The following is a 20,692-nucleotide window of genomic DNA, read 5'->3' as shown; positions in this document are numbered from 1 at the left end:
GCACACGAGGGGCACCATGGCGCAGCACAATGGCATCTAGAAAGAAGGTGGCGATGTCGGAGGCTGAACTAGAGCGTAGAGGAGCGGTCTCTGCGTAACGTGTGAGCTGGTCAACAGCTGTCACGACCCATCGATGACCCGCTGGCGTTATGGGCAGAGGGCCGACTAGGTCTATCCCAACGGTGGCAAACGGTGTCTCGGGACATGGGATGGGCTGTAAAAGCCCAGCAGGAGGCGAAGTCGGTCGTTTCCGCCGTTGGCACTGAACGCAAGAAGCGACGTACTTGGCCACAAAGGTAGACATGCCTGGCCAAAAGAAACGGCTCCTAACGCGTTGGTATGTTTTGTGGAATCCCAAATGGCCAGCAGATGGGTCGTCGTGCAAGGCTTCAAGCACTTGTGTGCGCATCGAGCGTGGAAGAATAGGTACCCAGCTGTGTCCGTCGGAGTTGTATATGTAGCGGTACAGCACATCGTTGTCAAGCTTAAATAGTCGCAGTTGTCGACGTAATCTGGCATTTGGTGCAGATGTAGTTCCGCACAGGCGTTGGATGATGCTGTCGCAGTAGGGGTCAGAACGTTGACACGAGGCGAGGTGAGTGAGGTGATTGGAAGATAACGTGTCAGTAACCATGAGAGGTAATAACGGGAGTGACGACTTAGTCTCATCATCAATTGGCGAGCAATGGAGAGGTGTACTCGAAGCTAATAATGGCAGCGGGCAGCGAAAGAGAGCGTCGGCATCTTGATGCTTTTTCCCAGACTTGTAGACAACGTCAAAGTCGTACTCTTGTAATCGTATCACCCAGCGACCAAGTCGTCCGGACAAATTTTTGATTGACGACAACCAGCATAAGGCGTGGTGGTCGGTTATGACCGTGAAATGGCGTCCGTAAAGATATGGTCGAAATTTTTGGACCGCCCAAACTACTGCGAGACATTCCTGTTCTGTGATCGAGTAATTCGTTTCGGCAGGTGTTAGTGCGCGACTGGCATAGGCAACAACTCTCTCTCGTGAGGTGGTATCACGCTGTAAAAGTACAGCACCGATCCCATGGCCACTAGCGTCGGTGTGCAAGCAAGTCGGTGCGTTGTCATCGAAGTGACAGAGGACAGGGTCGCTGGTTAATGCCTGCTTGAGGGCTTGGAAAGAAAGTTCGCATTCATCTGTCCAAGGGAAAGCAGAGCCCGACGTGAGCAACTTGTGTACCGGCGACGCCATGGCTGCAAAATGACTGATGAAGCGGCGGAAGTAGGATGCCAGGCCTAAGAAACTTCGTAATTGCTTTTGATTTTCAGGGCGAGGGAAGCGATGCACGGCAGCAACCTTTTCGGGATCCGGTCGAATGCCATCTTTGCTGATAAGATGGCCCAATACTTTGATGTGCTTTCTGGCAAAATGGCATTTCGTTGTGTTGAGTTGGAGTCCAGCGTTGGAAATGCAAGTGAAAACTTCGTCCAAGCGCTCAAGGTGCTGACTAAAAGTTGTAGAAAAGATAACGATGTCATCTAAATAGCACAGACAGGTCTTCCACTTAAGGCCACGTAAAACTGTGTCGATCATGCGTTCAAATGTTGCAGGGGCATTACATAAACCGAATGGCATGACGTTAAACTCGTAAAGTCCGTCTGGCGTTGCAAAGGCTGTCTTGTCCTTGTCCGCTTCGTGCATGGGGATTTGCCAGTATCCGGATCGGAGGTCTAGACTAGAGAAATATTCTGCACCCTGGAGGGAGTCAATGGCATCGTCAATTCTTGGCATCGGATATACGTCTTTGCGCGTGATCTTATTAAGGGCTCGATAATCGACGCAGAATCGTACGGAGCCGTCTTTCTTGCGAACCAGCACGACAGGAGACGACCAAGAACTGGAGGATGGCCGAATGATGTCTCTTTTGAGCATGTCATCAACGTTATCCGCAATGATTTTCCGTTCTGCGGAAGACACGCGATACGGGCGGCGGCGTACAACCGAACTGCCTTCGGTTTCGATGCGATGTACTGCGACGGAAGTGCGCCCCAGAAGCTTGGAGTGGACGTCAAATAAGGCTCTGTGTTTGTGCAGGAGTGCCAGAAGGTCTTCTTTCTGCGCAGTGGTCAAATCGGGATTTATCGCGGCCGTTAAAGCAGCGGCAGCAGTGTGATAATCAGTTGTGGTAGACAAAGGTGGTGATTCGGTGTGAAGCGGTACCAGCGAAAGAGGTTCGGTGTCAGTAAAGCATGTCACAGTAGAGCCCTGGGAGAGCACAACTGGCGAAGAAGTAGGGTTATGAACAGCGACTGAGGCTCTACCGTCCTGAAACCGTACTAGGCTAGGAGTAAGGCTAAGCCCACCAGAAATGCAGTAACCACTCGGTGCAAGGAACACATCACCGTTAATAATAGTGTCGGAAGTCAGCGTCAGAATATGCTCAGTGCCCGCGGGAATGAAACAGTCGGTAGACGTGACAAAACGCAGGCTGTGATCATTGACAGAGGACGAAGATTCAGTGTCTGTCATATGAATAGTTCGCTGACGGCAAGAGATTAAAGCTGAGGCGGAGGACAGGAAGTCCCATCCCAAAATCATCGCGTAGGTGCACGAAGACAGCACGACGAACTGAATGTGGTGGAGGATGCCATCAATGAAAACGCGCGCAGTGCAAACACTGGAGGGCTGAACAAGAACTGCATTAGCACAACGAAGGGGAGGGCCATTATACGGTGTCTTCACTTTTCGCAATCGAGAACACAAGTCAGCACTAATAACGGAAAGCGATGCACCTGTGTCAACCAAGGCTTCGATTCGGACACCTTCAACAAACACCAAAAGTACATTTGACGGGCGCTCCGGAGGCATTTCACGTTGTCCAAAAGATGCAGCTTCCCCTCCTGAAGCTGCACCATTTAGTTTTCCGGGCGGTGATCGGAGGACGAAGTAGCCGGTCGTAGAGGGGAAGAAGAGCGCCGCAGCGGTGATGGAGAGCGACGACGCGGGAAACGCGATGAACTGGCAGTGTTGAAGTCCTGTGGAGATGGGGAACGTGGTGGATAATAAACGTAGTCAGTACGCCGACGTCGTGGTACAGGGCCAGAAAACTGATCCCTTTCAAAGCCGTCATAGCCACGTCTTTCATCTTGCTGACGGCGTCGGCAAAACCTGGAAATGTGGCCACGGATGCCGCAGTAGTAACAAACCGGTCGAGGTGGGCTCCATGTGTTATAAGGCGGAACAGGCGATGGTCTTGCAGTGAGAGGATTCAGGGACATGTGCGGTGCAGGTGCGTGTTGTGGTGGCTGCTGGGGGGGTGGCGCTATAGAGGCAACCTGAGCGTACTTTGGCGTATGGATAGGGTGCGGGCTCGTGATTTGCGGGCAGGTCACTGCAGCTAGCTCTTCCCTCACGATATGGCGTAGGCCGCCACCAGGAGGCGTCAGATGGACCTCAGGAGGGTTGGACGAAGCTTGGGCGTGCAGTTCCTCACGGATGATGGAGCGAATCAAAGCACGTAGCTCGCTGTCGTTGGACGCCTTGAAATCAGATGTGTCAGGGTGCAAGCGGAGCATATGAAGGTCATCGAGACGCTGACACGTACTGATGATGTCGGCGACGGTAGTGGGATTCAGCACTACAAGAGCATTGAATGCCGCAGTCCCAATACCCTTGAGCAGGTGGCGTACACGGTCACTCTCTGCCATCGAGGTGTTCACGCGGCGGCAGAGGGCGAGGACGTCCTCTATGTACGAAGTGTAGTACTCGCCTGACTGCTGTACACGCTCAGCAAGCTTCTTCTTAGCGATATCGGAGCGGACAAACGAGTTCGCGAAAATCTGGCGTAGCTGGTGTTTAAAGATGCTCCAGTTGACCAAATCGAGCTCATGATTGTAAAACCATGTTTTCGCAACTCCGGTTAGGTAGAAGGCGACGTGAGCAAGTTTTGCTGATTCGTTCCAGTGGTTGAAGTCACTCACGCGCTCGTATAGCTCCAACCAGTCTTCAACGTCGTCACCTGGAAGCCCAGCAAATACCGGTGGATCCTTCTGAGGGGTGGTGACTGTCCAAGAAGGGGTTCCCGCAGGAGTCGGCAAGGTGGATGTCGAGGTACTGGTCTGCTGGTCTTGCGACATGGTCGAGTGCAGGAGGTAGAGGCGGCGACCCGAGCGGAGCTCCAGGGATGTAGCGTAGGTGAAGCTGGAGAGAGACCGGGAGCGAGAGGGCGAAGGGACCAGACAGCACACTCCACCACTTGTGAGACGAGGTTTAGGCAGCCAGTCTCTTCTTTATTCTCCCGAGACAGAGCCCCACCACCAGGCCCCAAAACGGTGATGATGAGTATGTACAGGTGAGAATATGAAGCGTATGAATAATGCTCACAATATATATATATATATATATATATATATATATATATATATATATATATATATATATATATATATATATATATATATATATATATATATATATAGATATATATATATAATATGGGGGGTACGGAAGGCTTATCGGGCCCTAGACCCCCCCCCCTTCCCGACTCGGAAAAATGAAAACTTTCCGTTATGGCTTCGGTAATCAATAATGAACACAGGATATCCCTTGTTTGCTTTCCCTGCTATAACGCGATACGCAAGGCTTTATTCGCATTAACCACAGGTCGGCCTACTCACGAGTACACAACTCATACTCGCTCAATGCTGATTTCACAGGCGTGGGGTGACAATGGCTGTGGGTGAATCTGGGCATGAACGGGAGAGAGTGCTGGTTAATGTGAGTGGATCAGTGCATGAAAGGGTGTGAAAGCCAGTCAGCTTTAGTAGCAACGAAAGTCAGGGAGAGTGATTTCGAGCATGAACGCGGGTAACGCTCGACGAGCGTGAGTACTCGTGAGTGGGAGTTGACGCGCGTATAAGAGTGGGCAGGTGCCCGTAACTGTGAATGGTATTAATTATTGACGCTAGTGAGTGCTGCTAAGTAAGAGCGGGCGTGATTATACCGGCGAGTGTGAGTGTGCATCACTGTGAGTGAGTGCATAACCTGCGAAAAAATGACCGCTGAGTATGAGTGAGTATCAGCCTATTCTGCCGACCCGTGGCATTAAGTCTTGCAGAAACAGACTGGTTTAAGTTGGCCTTACTGCTGTAGTTGACATAAATAAATTGTGTCGCAAGTCGAGAAGCCAGCTGAGACTTCACACCCAGGAATCCGCTCCCGCGTCCCCTTCGACCTCATTTAAACGCGCTCCCTTCTCTTTCCCTGACCCGAAACTGAGCTTCTCGTAAAACTAGTGAAGCCGTCGTCCATGTGGCCTCCTGGAAAGGTGGTGCCATCCGCCATGTAAACTACACATAGCTCTTTCCAAGAAAAAGCTGTCCTGAGCAGGAGAATTTTTTTTGTTGTTGTTGTTAGAGTAGCATTCATTTCCAGGCTGCAATTTTGAGAGCTAAGCGTGGTATTGCTCGCCAACATTATCTCAAATACCGCGCTATCGCAACGACAACGCCCATATGCCGAACTCTTCTATGCCTGAACCTGATTGACGGATTTTCGTTTTTTTTTTGCTTCTTGAAACAACAATGCACTATCAGAGACACTAAAGAGGAAGTGCTTTCCACCACCTATGCTAAGAGATTGTGCTCCTTACAGTGCTTCCTGCGCAATACTTTAGTTTTCAAAGCATATAAAGGTGCTCGCGACGTCGTCCTGTATGAAAGCCACCGTACTTCTGCAGTCATGTACTAAGCCACCGTACTTGTGCAGTCAGCAAGATTTCGAGTTGAGCTGGTTCATCACAAACGTTTTCGAAGCGCGACATCTGACTTGGCTTGTATCTTGGGAAAATGTGTGGTGGCTGTGATCGATGAGCGACCACATTTTATTAAGAAGCCGGCCTGGCTACATAAGTGGGCGCATTGAACATGGCAGAGGAATCGGCAAATATCGCGACCGCCTAGCCGGCGTCGGCCTTGGGGGACGAAGAGACGAGAAGGCTTTGTACAGTACTTATGAGATATAGAATGGAAATAGCATCCATTGCAGAAAATATAGCTGCTAATAACAGCGCAATAGCCTTCGGAGCCCACCCGACCGGCAGCATTGACTGGTGGCGACTCTCTCTTCTAACAAGGGGCCGGTCTTGCCTGAAATGTCCTTGCCGGTCCATCGTCGCACAGAACAACGTGGGACATGTGGCGACGTCACCTGCGTCACATTCCTTCCGGTTAGCAAACAATAACTTCTTGAAGTTTGGTGATCTTTCCTCATTTCATGTTGACCAAACCATTTACGAGTTGTTTGAGCTGGGCCTTTCACCCTTATTGCGCTTAAGGCATGGGCACCATCAGCATGCGGGGAAGCTCAAGTCACCGCGACGAATGCTCGAAGGTGGGTGCCACAACAATGGGCGCCGAGCGGATCCTTCGACGCGTGCCGCGTGCTTCGTCTTCATCGCCACCACATGAACGGCAGCGCTACAGGGGCCTCCGCACAGCGCGAACGAGAAGTTCGAGCGACAGTAAAAGTGCGAAAAGAAACATGTACATCGGGGCACGAGGAAACTATGTACAACAGAGAATGATGTAAGAAAACTATGCACACTATGTGCAGTTATGTACAGAATTTAACAGGACATGGCGTTATTACTGTCCAGGTCAGAAGGGTTGAGGTCATTTGCGGAGGGTGCAGGGATGATGCTGTTCGTTCTCTACGCTGCAGCTGCATGATCGGTGTGCATGGACGGTCGAGTTCAGAGTTGTGCGGGAACGCTGCGACCAGGCTGTCGTCGCCTGAATTTCAGCTGCTGAAGGGATGATAGTTGCAGTGGGACACCGCAGCGCTTTCGAGGCGCATAACAGCAGCATCGAATCTGGCGCCTGCTGACGCTGCGACCGAGCTGACAAGCTCGCGACGACGACACATGGCTGCTCGATCAATGTTAGCGCGTCACCGTCGTCTGATTGTCAGTCGGATAGTCGGACTTGCGAACAAAAGTTCTATATCGATGTCGGACGCTTCGAGGTGCGTGATAGCAGCGTCTGGCCTGGTGCATCGGGAAGATTCTGTGGATGCAGTGACGCAAAGTTGGGAAGCAGCGATACCGTTGGCTGCGCTGGGCACAAGTTTTCCGACCCCGAGTAGCATAAGTCGACGAAGCAACTTTTTGAGCGAACGTCAAGGAAATGACAGCTGAGACACTGGATGCGCACTGTGAGACGGAGTCAAGGCAAAGGTTCTACGGGAAGGACACTGGCATAATGAGGAAGTGCAGTGCACCTGACAGCTGGCGGACCATCCTAGCGCACCGTGATGTTGCCGCGTGACCTCAGTGGTAACAGGCGCACCGGTATGCGTCTCGCCAGCCGCGAAGGCAAGGCCCGCGGCTGTGCTACGTCTTCGGCTTGGACTGGGGACGCCATGCAACTCGGGTGAACTGCACGCCGACATTGTGGCACGCTCGGGCGTCGATGCAAGATGGTTGTCGTTGAGACGTAGTGGGATCACCGGTTATGTAGCTAATGGGATGGTCAGCGGATCGCAAGGTTTTGTCGTCGTAGAGAGGAAAAAAGGGGGCGTTGTCTCCCCATCGTGGCTCCTGTGGTGTAGGTGCGGTGGAACATTTCTGAGCATTGGCGAAGCTGTCACCAGGCGCCGATGGTGAAGACGACGACGCAGTCGAGCACCTCCTTCAGAAGTGCCAGTCGTTGAAAAAAACGATGAGAAACTGGTGCGCCAACGTGTTCGAAGAAGATAATCTTGAGAAATTCGTAAATGTTCTCGTCTGGCGGCGGAAGGTGAAAATGAGAGAAGACGACGGCGGTAATCTCCCGCTTGAGGAGCAGATGCCGCCAGAGCTGCGACGACACGCTATGAACGTAGAGCTGTGCGTGTTAGTGCTGTGCGGACAATAGTGCCGCAGCTTGCAAACGCCAAGCGTTGTCGAGTGTCGACGGGTGCCACTCTTCTTCTAGCTGGTATACATGGCCGAAGGCGACGCTGGGTGGCTGGCGATGCTGAGCCAGTCCTTGTTGGTGCTCTGATTATCACGTCCGGGTCACCACTTGCGTGGCGGCTGAGATGCGTTGAGTGACCACATTTATCCAGGAAGCTGCCTTGGCCTTGGGAGCGGGCGCAGTGAACACGACTGAGGAATGGAATGGGTAAGTACAGCGACCGTCTGTCGGGCACCGAGCGTGTTCTCCGTGTGCCAAGCGAACTTCGTTTTCATCGCCGCCACATTAACGTCGGCTCTACAAACGTTTGTCCTGCAGCAAGCTTAAAACAGGCACACAATAATAATGACACCCTTTCATTATGCGCCAGTAACAATACACCCATCGCTGCGATTAAATTCTATAAACGCGATATGGCCTACAGAAACCGCCTCGGCAAAAGCCGGCGATAAAAGCTCGTGCGCTGAAGAGGAGAGCTAGTCGGCCTGCCGCCCTGACCGCTATTGTTTGCCTTAGGTGAAAGAAAAACGCCTGCGTACGTACCTCTGCAGTTGCAAGACGTTGCCGTACCCGCCTCGGTGTCTCTGTTCCGGCAATCATGACCCGTGCTCAGCGCCGGACGGTGCCGCATTGACGGCTCGTCCAAGTTTGTTTCGTGGCTCGGCGTCTTTTGAGATGCACCGGATGCTCCTGGAGAAGCAGCAGGTGCGATTTCAGCGCCATCTGAAGCCGTAGTTGGAGCCGCCACGGCCGTGGAAGTCGCAACGAGACCGTTAGCAGGAGTCGCACTCAAGCACGTTTCCAGGGCAGGCCCTTCCACCACTTCGTCTCCTCGCGGCTCCTCGGACCATGGATCGTGGCCTGCGCCCCCGCTCATCTGGCTGTCGTCACAGAAACGAAAAAAACAACAGAGATTAATTAAAGTATAGGTTTTAACGCACCGGACACTGCACAGTGGGATAACTTAGTCGGTTGCTCAGGAATATTCGACGGCCTCATCGGAACGCGGCCACCGCAGTCGGGATCACACCCGCCACCTCGTGCTCAGCAACGCGACGCCATAACCAATGACCTACCGCGGAATTTCGAGAACCGAGCTTACCAATGCGCATATGCCGAACTCCTCGATGTGTGACCAAAGAATGGTTGATGAATTTAAGTGCTCTGGCTTCATGAATACACGCACGTGCTACCAGAGGTACCGTAAAGAGGGATCACTTTATACCCCTAGGGCAAAGAAATTCTGCACCTTGCGAGGCACTATAAGGTCGCCCAAGTGGTCGAAACGGTAAACTAACGTCTTTTATTTTCTTGCGCATGCTTTCAATGCGGCCGTTAAAACGGTAAATCGAACCCGACACATCCCGAATGTCATTCGAATGCCCAGGCAATTGCGAGTCTGGAACGAAAAGGACAGGACTAGACAAGCGGCCTTCCAATGTTTCCTTACCGCAGGTCACGTGGCGGAAGTACTGCGAAGGTACCGCAGCAAACATGTGAAGTTGCGTTAAAGCGAGCAATTTCGCTGCCAAGCAATACATCATGCTTGTAGCGATCGCGTTATTCTCCTTATTCGGCATGTCCTTTATTGACAGAACGGAGGCCTCTCGTTCTCTTTTTCGGAGGACTGAGCGAACGTTAGAACACCACGAACAATCAGCGTGCACGATACGTATTCGCGCTCTTACGGGTGTCGTGCCTGTCCTTTCCGTCGGTCGTCTTGTGGCGTGATATTGCGTTGCTCTTCAACTGTATACAACCAAATAGCTCCACCCTTAGATGACCCAGCGTCTGAATTTCGAATACGAATCCAATAAGTCTTACATATTGAATTCTTATTCGATTCAATTGTTCGCTACTCTAAACTGCCCAATATTCACTCATCTCGAATGTAAAAGACAACACTTATTAGTGTGAACAGGAAGAAAGATCGATGCAAAAGCGGTGAGTGTTGTGAATGAATATTGTGCCGCGGTGCAGCCGCTGTTGTTGCGCAGAAGTGCCATTTCCTAAATGAGCACACAGAACAAGAAACTTGTGCTCAATTATTCCAAGTCAGTCAATAAGAGTACCCCTAGTGTAGCCAGTTTGTAAACTTGTTTTTTAGGATCGAGTACAGAATCCTTTATTTCATCAGCCGCACCTTGTTCTGATGCCACTAAAACAATGTTTCTAATATTACATTTAGCTTGCTCAAGCAACACGATGCTCTATAGGGGTATGCGAATAGTGATTTTTGAGACTGAATCGAATATCGAATAGTTTTCTAATAGCTTTCAAATAATGAACAGCCGATGTCACAATTGTATAAACGAGGTTCACATCCTAGTATCCTTAAGGTTAGCATGTTTCTGTCATTACATAGCACCTTATGAAACGTTGTTTATTAAAAGCACAAATCGAGCATTACGAGCACACAAGTAGTCTCTTCGCATGCACATGACTCTTCTAAGAGTGCTAATCGTCGCCGTATAGGCTGCAAAGCCGGGCTACCTAATCAGCGTAGCCTGCTCCACGACGCACGTTATCATGTTTGATGTCTATAGCACGCCCGCAGGGGTGATAATTTAACGTACTTTTGCTCCAATTTTATCTTTATTTGGGTGCAGTTGATGTTTTGAAATATCCGGAAAGTATTCGAAATATATTCGCATTTAACAATAGTGACTATTCGGTTGGAAGACCGAATCAAATAGATCACTACTCGATTTGTTATTCAAGAGTTCCGAATATTTCCACACAACTGTCTGTGAGCGTATAGTGCCCTGCTGTTACGTTGTTCGTTTACGGTCGTTATCACTGGCAAACCAGACACGATCGCTTTTTATTTTTTTGTCATCTACAAGCTGATACGTCTACAAGCCGATCAGCACAGCAGTGCAGTCGTATATACTGATTTGTTATGTGCACTAAATCTCTAAATTTAAGATGCGATTGTGAATCTCTGGTAGGTGATATAACAAGCATGCTGGTTTCTGAGAAACAAAAGGGATCCGTTGGTTTCTGGTGGGCCCCAAGCCGTGTAGGGATACAAGGGAATGAAAAGGCAAATGAATTTGCATCCATGGCAGCACACAGAGTATAACGGATACAACAAAACCATTTAAGCACAGCATCCTAAGAGATACGGATCTGAGAGAGACTGACAGCTAGTGAGGTTAGGGGAGACAGGCTGGTTTCCCTCTCAGAGACTGGGCAGCCCGACAGCGTCTGGCGCAGTGTCAATGTTACCGTCCCTCCTTTTTGTATCCAGTCATTTCAATTGCGACTGCTGTCGTTGCCATAATAACAGGCTATGATATCAGCTATTGAATGACTGAAATACTAAGTCATTCAGTATGCAGCCGGTGCAAGATATCTGGTTTCTAGGAAGGTAACTCTCTCAAGGATGAAAGTAAATATAAGAAAGCGCCTACCAATATTTGCGTGTGGCGATGGCTTCAGAACGGCCTCTTCTGCTTCTTCTTCTACGATACTATGTGCAGCGCGTGCCTTTCGTTTTGTTTGGTTTGCCTCCATTGATGCAGCAAACCCACAACTGCCACCATGTGGCACATAAGAAGGTCGATGGTAAAACGGCGCCTCGGTAGATAGGTTGGTAGAAGCATCACACTCGTAATACGAAGACGTGAGTTCGTTTCCCATTTTGCGGCCTCTTGCTTTTTCGTGCACCTTCATTTCCATTTATTTATAATTTCTACATAAAAAACAACAATTCCATGGTGTGTGTTTCAACCTGCGTTTCCATTGGTGTTTATCTTTTTCGGGTGACCACTTTTTATCGTCTGACAAATGTTATCGCCCAGCGTGGGACGCGCCCGCATGTATCGGAAGTTTCTCGAACGTTATCGATGGTTCTCTCTGCTGTCTGTTGTGACCGAAGCTTGCGTAATCTGACTGAATGTGCGACGCGAATTCTGTAGAACTTTCTGGAAGACACGCAGACACCAGTAATTATTCTGGAACCTTCGATGGCTCATGTATAAGAGCCGACACGCTTGAACGGCAGATCAGATTTTCGACGACCGCCGATTATGTTCGCCGCTGTCGCCGTTCTTTGAGTGTAGCCTGTTTTTGAAGGCAGAAGTTCGTCCAATAAAGCGCTAGTTGTGTGTGTGTGTGTGTGTGTGTGTGTGTGTGTGTGTGTGTGTGTGTGTGTGTGTGTGTGTGTGTGTGTGTGTGCGTGTGTGTGTGTGTGTGTGTGTGTGTGTGTGTGTGTGTGTGTGTGTGTGTGTGCGTGTGTGTGTGTAATGAGTTCTGAGAGCCTTTCAGACGTCAATGTGCGCTTGCAAAAAAGGTAGTGCTTAAATATCCCCATATCCAGAAAGAGGCTGAGAGCTTCCCTTTAAACATTGCGCAGGTCCAAATAGTGAGAAAGCCAAGGTTTCGAGGCATTTGCCCCTGACGCTGCTTCCTAACGTTCAATGCATAGCGTTGACGTTCTCTCCTCCTATAGGAAGACCTTGTGGCTTTGTCTCACCCACACTCTGATTTACACCAAAGATTACCTGTAAACGCTTTGCTGAGAGCATATTGCTTGGCGAGATTGATGCGTTGGTGCCCGAGTCTACTGTGTTTGACTCTGCGTTTTGCGCGATGTAGCCACTGTACTAGAGCGACATCAGACTTCCATGTGAGTGCGTCGCTTGGCTTTCTTTGCAAACTCTTCCGGACTTTCCATACCGTGGCCCGGCGCTGCTGTCTCGCCGGATAGCTCATGCCTGAATTAAAGGTCACAGGCCTGGGAGCCACGCCGCCAGCACTGCCACAGCGTAAGCTGGAGGAGCGGCACCATAGGAGCTCCATTTTCGGCAGCATGCACTAGAGGCTCTTCGCGTCCAAGTCTGTAGGCGAAAAGCATGTATGACGTACATGATTGAATCAAGCAGGGCTGGGTGACTCTTTGTCACCGCCCGTTTTCAAAGGGGATGCCAATAAATTATCATCCTCAACAGCACCGTATAGTGCCACGGGTCAAGGGTTGTGACATGTGCGCCGCGTAGTCTTCATACCTGTGTTTACTCCTCCGTGCACGTTATGACGCCTTTTCGCAAGGTACGAACCGCTGCTGAAGAAGCGAATCCTAGAGCTACGCGCGCGGCTACAACCAGGCAACGTCGGGCTCAACAGACCGCTGTGCAGAGAGCAGAAGAAGCCGTACAGCACACAACTAGTAGCCTTGTGGACAAACATCAATAATGAATAATGTTCTAAGGCACAGTTGCTTCTACACACAAATAACCTATGTGCCAGTTATATGCGATGTTTAAGTAGAAAGTTGGAGGGAAGACAAAAATTATTGCATAAAATTTTAGCATCTACAGATAATTTACATAAAGTTTTACCATTTGACAGACGTTTCACCACTACATGCGAAATATAGGTAAAAACACTTGTTCTGGCCTACCGCCGGTCCCGGTCCCGCTCCCTCTTCAGACTGAGGGCGGGCCCTTCCAGATCAACATCCACGTCGACTCCAAGAGCGAGACATACCTCAGAAAAGGTAAGCTTCGCAGAGGCCCTGACGGTTCGTCTCGCGAGAGGGTCACGTGAAATCCCCACATTGGCCTAAACCCAACACAGGCAACACAGATATCAAACACCTTAAGAAAGAAAACGCAGTTATGCGGGATTTAATCCAAAAGCTTACCCATTAGATTCACAGCCTCAAACAACCCAAAACCCAACCCACACCCAAAACCCCAGAGCCTGCCAGCAACCGCCAACCCGAAGAACTCTCAAGATCAGCCCCAAAAAAGCGAGCCCTCCAAGAAGCTCAGGGCCAAGTACGCTCCGAAGTCAAGGACATGCTCGTAACACTCCAACGCACGGTGGAAATTTTACACAATTCTCTAATCGCCCTTATGCACAGAGTCACCGCTACGGAAGCTAACATTCAAACCCTTTTCGCACAAACCGCTTCCACCGCTCAAGCCGTTGCCATAGACACAACAGGAACCGTCGCCTCCAGCCTGCCACCTGTGGCATCCCCTATCCTTCATCATGGCCCACACTAACACTGACACAACGTTCTGGCGGTGGAACTGCCGAGGCTACCTCCACAAACAACCCGTTCTCCGTCAACACCTCCGTACTACTTCATGTCAACCCGACGTAACCTTACTCCAGGAAACACACGACATTCCGGTCAACCTTCCCGGATATCAACCTTTCATCGCGAACAACGCTCCACACGGAGTCTCCACACTCGTTCGAAAAAGAATTACCGCAATCAAACACGATCACCACGATCGGCGCATCGAACACCTCTTTATTCAGCTTATCCCGCATTGAAAACGAAAAGATGGAATCTATATCCTCAATATCCACAATACTCCATCTCAACGCCATAGCCGATGTCTACCCCTCTTCAAAAAGGTCCTGAACATCGCAGGCAGCAGACCCCTCACCATCGGAGGCGACTTCAATCTCCCGCACACAGGATGGGGTTACAGACACTGTTCTGCTGCAGGTCGTAACTTATGGCAAGACTCCCATGATCTCGGGTTTACACTTATTACCGACCTAGCTTTCCCACTCACCTCGGCACTTCCACTGAACGAGTCACGACACCATACCTCACTTTCACCAAAACCGAAGACGCCCATTGGCGCAACACCCAACACGACCTCGGGAGTGATCACTCTATCATCGAAATTACTCTCCCACACCTAACAGCCGTTACGATAAGAACAGGGGACTTTACTTGGACGGACTCGGATGCGTTCCGTAGACGCCGTGTAACAGAAACAACGGACACTACCATTACCCGCATAGAATCATGGTCATGCGATCCACAGTCTGATACTAAATCGGCCACCCGCACTATCACAACAGATGCCGCGACTGAGCGCATGGACAGCCGACTCGCCCACGTTATCGAGGCCAAAACATCCATCCTCTCCTCATGGAAGGCACAACGGCTAAACAAAACACAAGGAGGACTAGTCAACCGCGCCGGAGGCGGTGCAGGTGCACCCGCAGGACGCGACCGCCTTACGAGATACAACGACCTTGTGAAGTCATGTTACCTCAAAAGAACGTTCCCCACCCCTCACCGCAGGTTAAACAGAGCACAGGCAACCACTCTTCGCCTTTTACAGACCAATACATACCCCTCCCTCACATGCTATCACATCATATACCCCGACATCAACCCGAGCCACACGTGCAAGATCTGTAAAACTCAATCAGCAACACTCCCCCACATGCTCTGGGAGTACAAACATCAATAACCAGACCTCAATCCCGTGACCCTCTGGTCGAGATGGCACGCCGCCTTGCGCAGCTCCCATCTCGACGACCAACTCTGTGCTACCCAGCAGGCCTACGAAGCGGCGAAGAGGCAAGACCTCGACGTCCCATCATGGGAGGCCTAGGCCCCGCCGACTAAACTGCTGGTTCTCATTAAAGGTCTCTCTCTCTCTCTCTGGGCTACCACTCAGCTTGCCTATTCAGCTAACACCTGCAAAACTGAATCGACCACGTGTCACCCTTGCGCGTGTTGGGTAACTGCAAAAAATAGAGCTACGTCTCACATCAGCATGGCTAAACAAAGAAAAAAACAGGTAAAGGTTACGTTTAGGTAATGGCGTGCGCCTGCGAACGGAAGGAGTGGCCGCCAAACTTAGCGAAACACGCGAGACGTGAAAAATAACCTGCTGCGCGAATACACGAGGTTGCGGAAGTATAAAATGACAGGACTGAACAAGTTAACGTAAATGTAACCCGTGCGGAGCAATTAAATTCGACAAGGAGAGTGGATAAACTTGTATTATAGAGTATGGCCGGGGTCTAAGCCTCCCATTAGGGCACGTCGAGGGCTTGCCTCACCGCCGCCTCACGGGCGCGCTGGGTCGTCCATGTTTGGTCGCCGAGGGTGGAGCTCCGCAGAGCCTCTCGCAACCTCAGAGAGTCGTGGTGTTAATGTGTGTGTACTGTGCTGGGCATTCCCACAGCATATGCGGAAGCGTAGCCGGGTGAGTGTCACAGTACCGGCAGTTGGGCGTAGTGTGAACGTCTGGGAATATAAGGTGGAGGCGGGCGGGTGAAGGGTACATTTTTGTTTGTAGGAGCGCAGGGTGGTAGCCTGCGCCCGGCTAAACTTTAGTTGAGGGGAAGGTTCGGCGACTGAGGTAAAAGGCCTTAATGAGATCGTTATAAGTGGTCAGATTGTCCCTGGTGTCCAGCTCGTCTCCAGCGACTCCGGCGCGGTTGACTAGGCCTCGCGCAATAAAGTGGGTGAACTCGTTGAGGTTGGGGAGGTGGACAGGGCCCGCGTGGGCCGAGATCCATGTCAGGGAGATCGTGCTGCCTTTAGAGTGTGGTGCCTGGCAGAGGATGCGAGGAGCTTGAGGAGAAATACGGCCTTTGCTGAAGTTAGTGACGGCTGGGTGAAAGTCACACACGATGGTGTGACTGGTGGGATCTAGAGTGGCCAGGGCGATGGCCACTTCTTCAGCCGTCTCGGCAATGGAGGTAGGGATGCTTGAGGCGTGGGTAGGACTCCATCGCGTGTAGCGACGGCCACAAATCGTGTGCCATGGGAATATTGGGCTGCATCAACTTATGTTACGCCAGGTACGCGAGCAAGGGCTTTTATGATAACTCCGGCCCGAGTTTGGCGCCGGGACCTGGTATATTCAGGGTGCATGTTTCTAGGGATAGCGTCCGTGTAGATCCAGCTACGGATGTCAGTCGGGATCGATTGTTTGGGGCCCTGTAGCTGATGGTAACTGAAGCCAAGCGTGGATAGAATAAAGCGTCCCGTTTCAGTAAGGGTGAGTCGTTCAAGCTGAGAGCGTTGTAGGGCTTCAATGTGTTCGGCAAGTGTGTTGCGAACTCCCAGTTGTTCGAACAGTTCAGTGCTGGTGTAATGGCCAAGTGCTTGCTTGTAGACCCCTCGTATGAGGGTGTCGAGCTTATTTTGCTCAGCCCGGTACCAGTTGAGGTACGCAGCAACGTAGGCAACGTGGCATATGACAAAGGACTGCACGAGGTGCAGAAGGCTTTCATTTTTTAGTCCCCTCGTCGGTTGGAGGTACGTTTAAGAAGGCGTAGGGTGTTTTGAGATTGGGCACAGATCTTGTTGAGAGCCAAGGCATTGGAGCCGTTGGTAGAGATGGTGAGACCGGGGATCCGGATACTGGGGACGTGTGGGATAGGACTGCCATCTTGAAGGCGTAGGGTGATGGCGTCACAGAGTCGATGGTCAGATTGGTGTTTGGGAGGGCGTCCCCGCAGAATGGGCTTGTAGAGAAGAAGCTCCGATTTAGCCTTGCGAAGAGCGCAGTCCGGTTCCTTGGAGAGAGGCTTCAACCGTGTCAATCGCCGTTTGGAGTGCTGACTCCACTTGACCATCACTGCCTCGGTACGCCGAGATGGTGATGTCGTCGGCGAAGATGGTATGGTTGATCTTGTCGACTCGTCGTAGTTTCTGGGCAAGGCCAGTTCGACAATAAGGATATTTTTTTTTTCATCTAAAGCCCTCGCGGGCCAGCATAAGGCCACAATCACAGCAAAATTAGCCAAGCACGGTGAATTCTTCCGCAATGAAAGTAAAATGATTTCAAGATTTCCTCGCACCTAGCCTGGGGTGTGGTTGAAGTGCCCAAAATTCCGTTGAATTCAACCAAGCATTTTATTTATGCAGAAATTTTCTGTCTACGGCTATCACGTTCTACGCCTTTTTGTAGTTGATACTGCTTATACCGACAGGTAGAATCCTGGCTGATGCTGGAGACGAGGCTTTCGCGTCAAACGCAATGCTCGCAAGAGTGCGTGTCCAGCGCCAAAGGAAGCGGCGAGGTTCTTGCGATCGCTCAAAAACAAAGCCGAACAACAGGATCCCAAAGGCGCTCTGTAAGATAGTTATTTTTACGCGAGACACACAGCACAAACATCGTCTGCAACATGGATATATAGATTCTACAGTGGAACGTCAGAGAAATTCGTAACCTCTACCACACCGCAGAGCTCAACACATAAATTTAATCCGAAGGTGTTGAGTGTCCAAGAAACACACTTAAAGCCTACACAGTCGAACTTTCTCAACCAATGTGCCATTTTCCGTAAAGATCGTGACAAGTCTTCTGCCTCGTTTGGAGGTGTAGCTATAGCGGTAATTAAGTCTGTTGCTTTCCAGCAGTTTGCCCTTCAGACGCGACTCGAGGCTGAATGTGTGCGAGCAATTTTATTCAAGAAGCTGGTAACCATTTGCTTCATTTACATACCGCCCAACTATCACCTGAGTAAAACGGCATTCTATAGTCTCATCGGCCAGCTCCCAGAACCACACATGATCAGCAGTGATTTTAATCCTCATAAGAATATTTGGGGAGACTCGCGATGCGATGTGAGAGGTAGACTCATGGATAACTCGCTTGTCAACCCTGGTGCGTGCGTCTTCAGTAAGAATTAATAAGGAACCAACATAAAGTTCAGGAATGGTCACGGTGACTGTACCTCATATCAACAGATCGCCCACAAATATAAAAATGCGATTAAGGACGCCAAGCACACTTTCTTTGGCACTACTTTACCTTTGTTAAATGACGACCCCCAAATGTTCTGGACAAAAGCGCCAACTGGCGCTTCACTGTCTTCCTTTTATCCGTCCCTTTTCAAGAAATGTATTTTGCGTCACAAAGTATGCCTAGGAAATCAATTGCTGATAGTTGTGTGCCCCACTATGCCCCTTGGTTTCCCTCCGCCCCTTGGTTTCCCTCCGCCCTGTACGTGTGGGTTGTACTTGTGGGTTGTGTAGTTGTGTGCACCACTGTGGCTCTATATCTCTCCCCTCTTACTTGCGGGTCGTTTGTTTACTCTTCTGTTTATTTATTTACTTTTATTTTTTCTTGTTTTTATTTTTTCATGGCTAGGGCGTGCAATTGACATGCCTGCCCGTTGCAAAGGGTGAAGCCGCAATGCATCATCATCAAATAGTTGACAACCGGCGCGTTTTTCAAACATGCAGGCGGCACCATAAACATACGGCATTGGCTATCTGGGGCTTGTTCGCGGCGCCGTTAATTTAGGTCATTGACTCTAAAAGCATGTTTACAAGTTATCTTCCTCCCTATCCATGATTTTCCTTCTCAACTCACTCGCCGAGCGATCGGGGCTAAGCTCCGCCTTCAATGATGCTGTGACGACGAGCAGCATAAGGTCCTCCTTTAGGGCAGCATGGAGACGCGATGAGCTGGCTGACCGCCGCTGCGTGACGTAAGCAGAACGTCGTCTCGAGGGGAGAGTTTCGCGCTTGCTGCAGCCTGCCAGCTAAGGTAGCCGAAATTCGTCGTGCCACCGTACCGCGGCCCAGGTAGCACAAAAGAGATATATAATGTTTTTATATCACGAGGGTTGCAATGTGGGCTTGTTGGTAATGCATCTTGAAGGGGTGTACGGTAGCGCGATTAAAAGACGGGACAAATGAAGACACACAGGTACACACAAAGAGCTTTCTATATCGTTTATCCGAGACGAAAGGACGGTTTAAAGACACGAGTAAAACAACTTCGTAGGTAAAACGTCGTATATGCCTGCTAATGTGCGACTCAATTACTTTTTTTCAGATGAGCTAGAACAGCTCTTCAAAACGTATTCGACAAACTGGTCTTGAAATAGGATTGGGAAAGGCACAAATAATCCCTTTGCCAGGGCTCTTCATATATGATTTCTAAACGCTTTTAAGACGTTTTCTAAAAGCTGGTCTAGAAGTAGTCTTGAAAGGTTTACTATAACGTGAAGCTCGTTTTCGCGGTTTCCAAATGAGTCAAAGCGTCGGTGTCTAGTGCTACTGAGCGCCTAGCGCAGTGCCAAGCGCTGTTGCCTATGGAGGCCGGCGCAACCTCGACCAAGTCACCTGAAAAGGCAAGTTCTACGAAATTGAATTCACAATGCCGCCTTTGGTATGCAGCAACGATGTTTATAGCCAAAATGGTAGCGACATCCAGCTAAGAAATGGGCGCGTCTTGACAATCGGCCAGACCAGGGCTTTTGTGCCAAGAGCGCATAAATTGAGCATGTCACAAAGCAACACTTTACTGCAAAAATAATACTTATACGTTTGAGCAAAATATATGAGAAATTCGAAGTAAATCGAATTAAAAGCACATCAAGAATGAATAAAACTACCAGAAACAATTCATAATGAACTAGAAACTGATCAACAATGGCTAGAACAAGCATAAACAAAATTCGTAAGTACGCATACAATGACGAACAGCAAGAACGCGAAGTGTGCTAGAGTTTCTTATTTTGCACAGTAAAGAACGCATGCTATCAGATGAACAGACTAGAGTTATTCAAAAATTTATATCAGAGCAACTGCAAGCAGAATTAAAATACGAGATTTAATCGCATGGTATCTGCCTACAATCTATGTTACCAATAATCTAGAAGCTTGAAAAGAACACGAAATGAAATAAAGAAACATACTATCAAAAATCAATCCTGTGATAAAAACCAAACAACGGGAACGTGTTAAGCTTGAAAATATTGCCTGTACGGTACATCAAATAGAGTAATGGTGAGAGAATTAAAAGAACCATAAAACTAAAAAAACAATCTAGTGATTGATCCTACAGAATACTCAAACAAGGAAATTTGTGTAACAAGTGAGCACCACTGTAATGCAGAGTACGATAAGACTGAGTAACGCTATACATAAATAAAACAATCATAGTACTCCAGTACACGAGAAATGAATGTGCAAGCCTCATTATTGGAAAATTGTATAAACCTGGAAATTTCCCGGTAGCGGCAG

The 20,692-nt window shown here is 49.7% G+C and overlaps 1 protein-coding gene across 1 annotated transcript in view; it reads right to left on the bottom strand.

The window, feature by feature from the left end:
• The window catches only part of LOC139047113 (uncharacterized), a 117,303-nt gene extending 105,880 nt beyond the window's left edge, over window positions 1-11,423 (bottom strand). Inside the window, exons 1-2 of the mRNA XM_070521083.1 lie at window positions 11,343-11,423; window positions 8,470-8,807 (exon numbers count right to left, since the gene is read on the bottom strand). Coding sequence (XP_070377184.1) covers window positions 8,470-8,803 — 334 coding nt within the window. The 5' untranslated portion in view covers window positions 8,804-8,807; window positions 11,343-11,423. The remainder of the gene's footprint in view (window positions 1-8,469; window positions 8,808-11,342) is intronic.
• Between the last annotated feature and the right edge of the window lie 9,269 nt (window positions 11,424-20,692).

Source organism: Dermacentor albipictus, chromosome 6 (assembly GCF_038994185.2).
Source record: "Dermacentor albipictus isolate Rhodes 1998 colony chromosome 6, USDA_Dalb.pri_finalv2, whole genome shotgun sequence".
Classification (NCBI taxonomy): domain Eukaryota; kingdom Metazoa; phylum Arthropoda; class Arachnida; order Ixodida; family Ixodidae; genus Dermacentor; species Dermacentor albipictus.
This window is presented reverse-complemented; position numbering and strand designations above follow the sequence as displayed.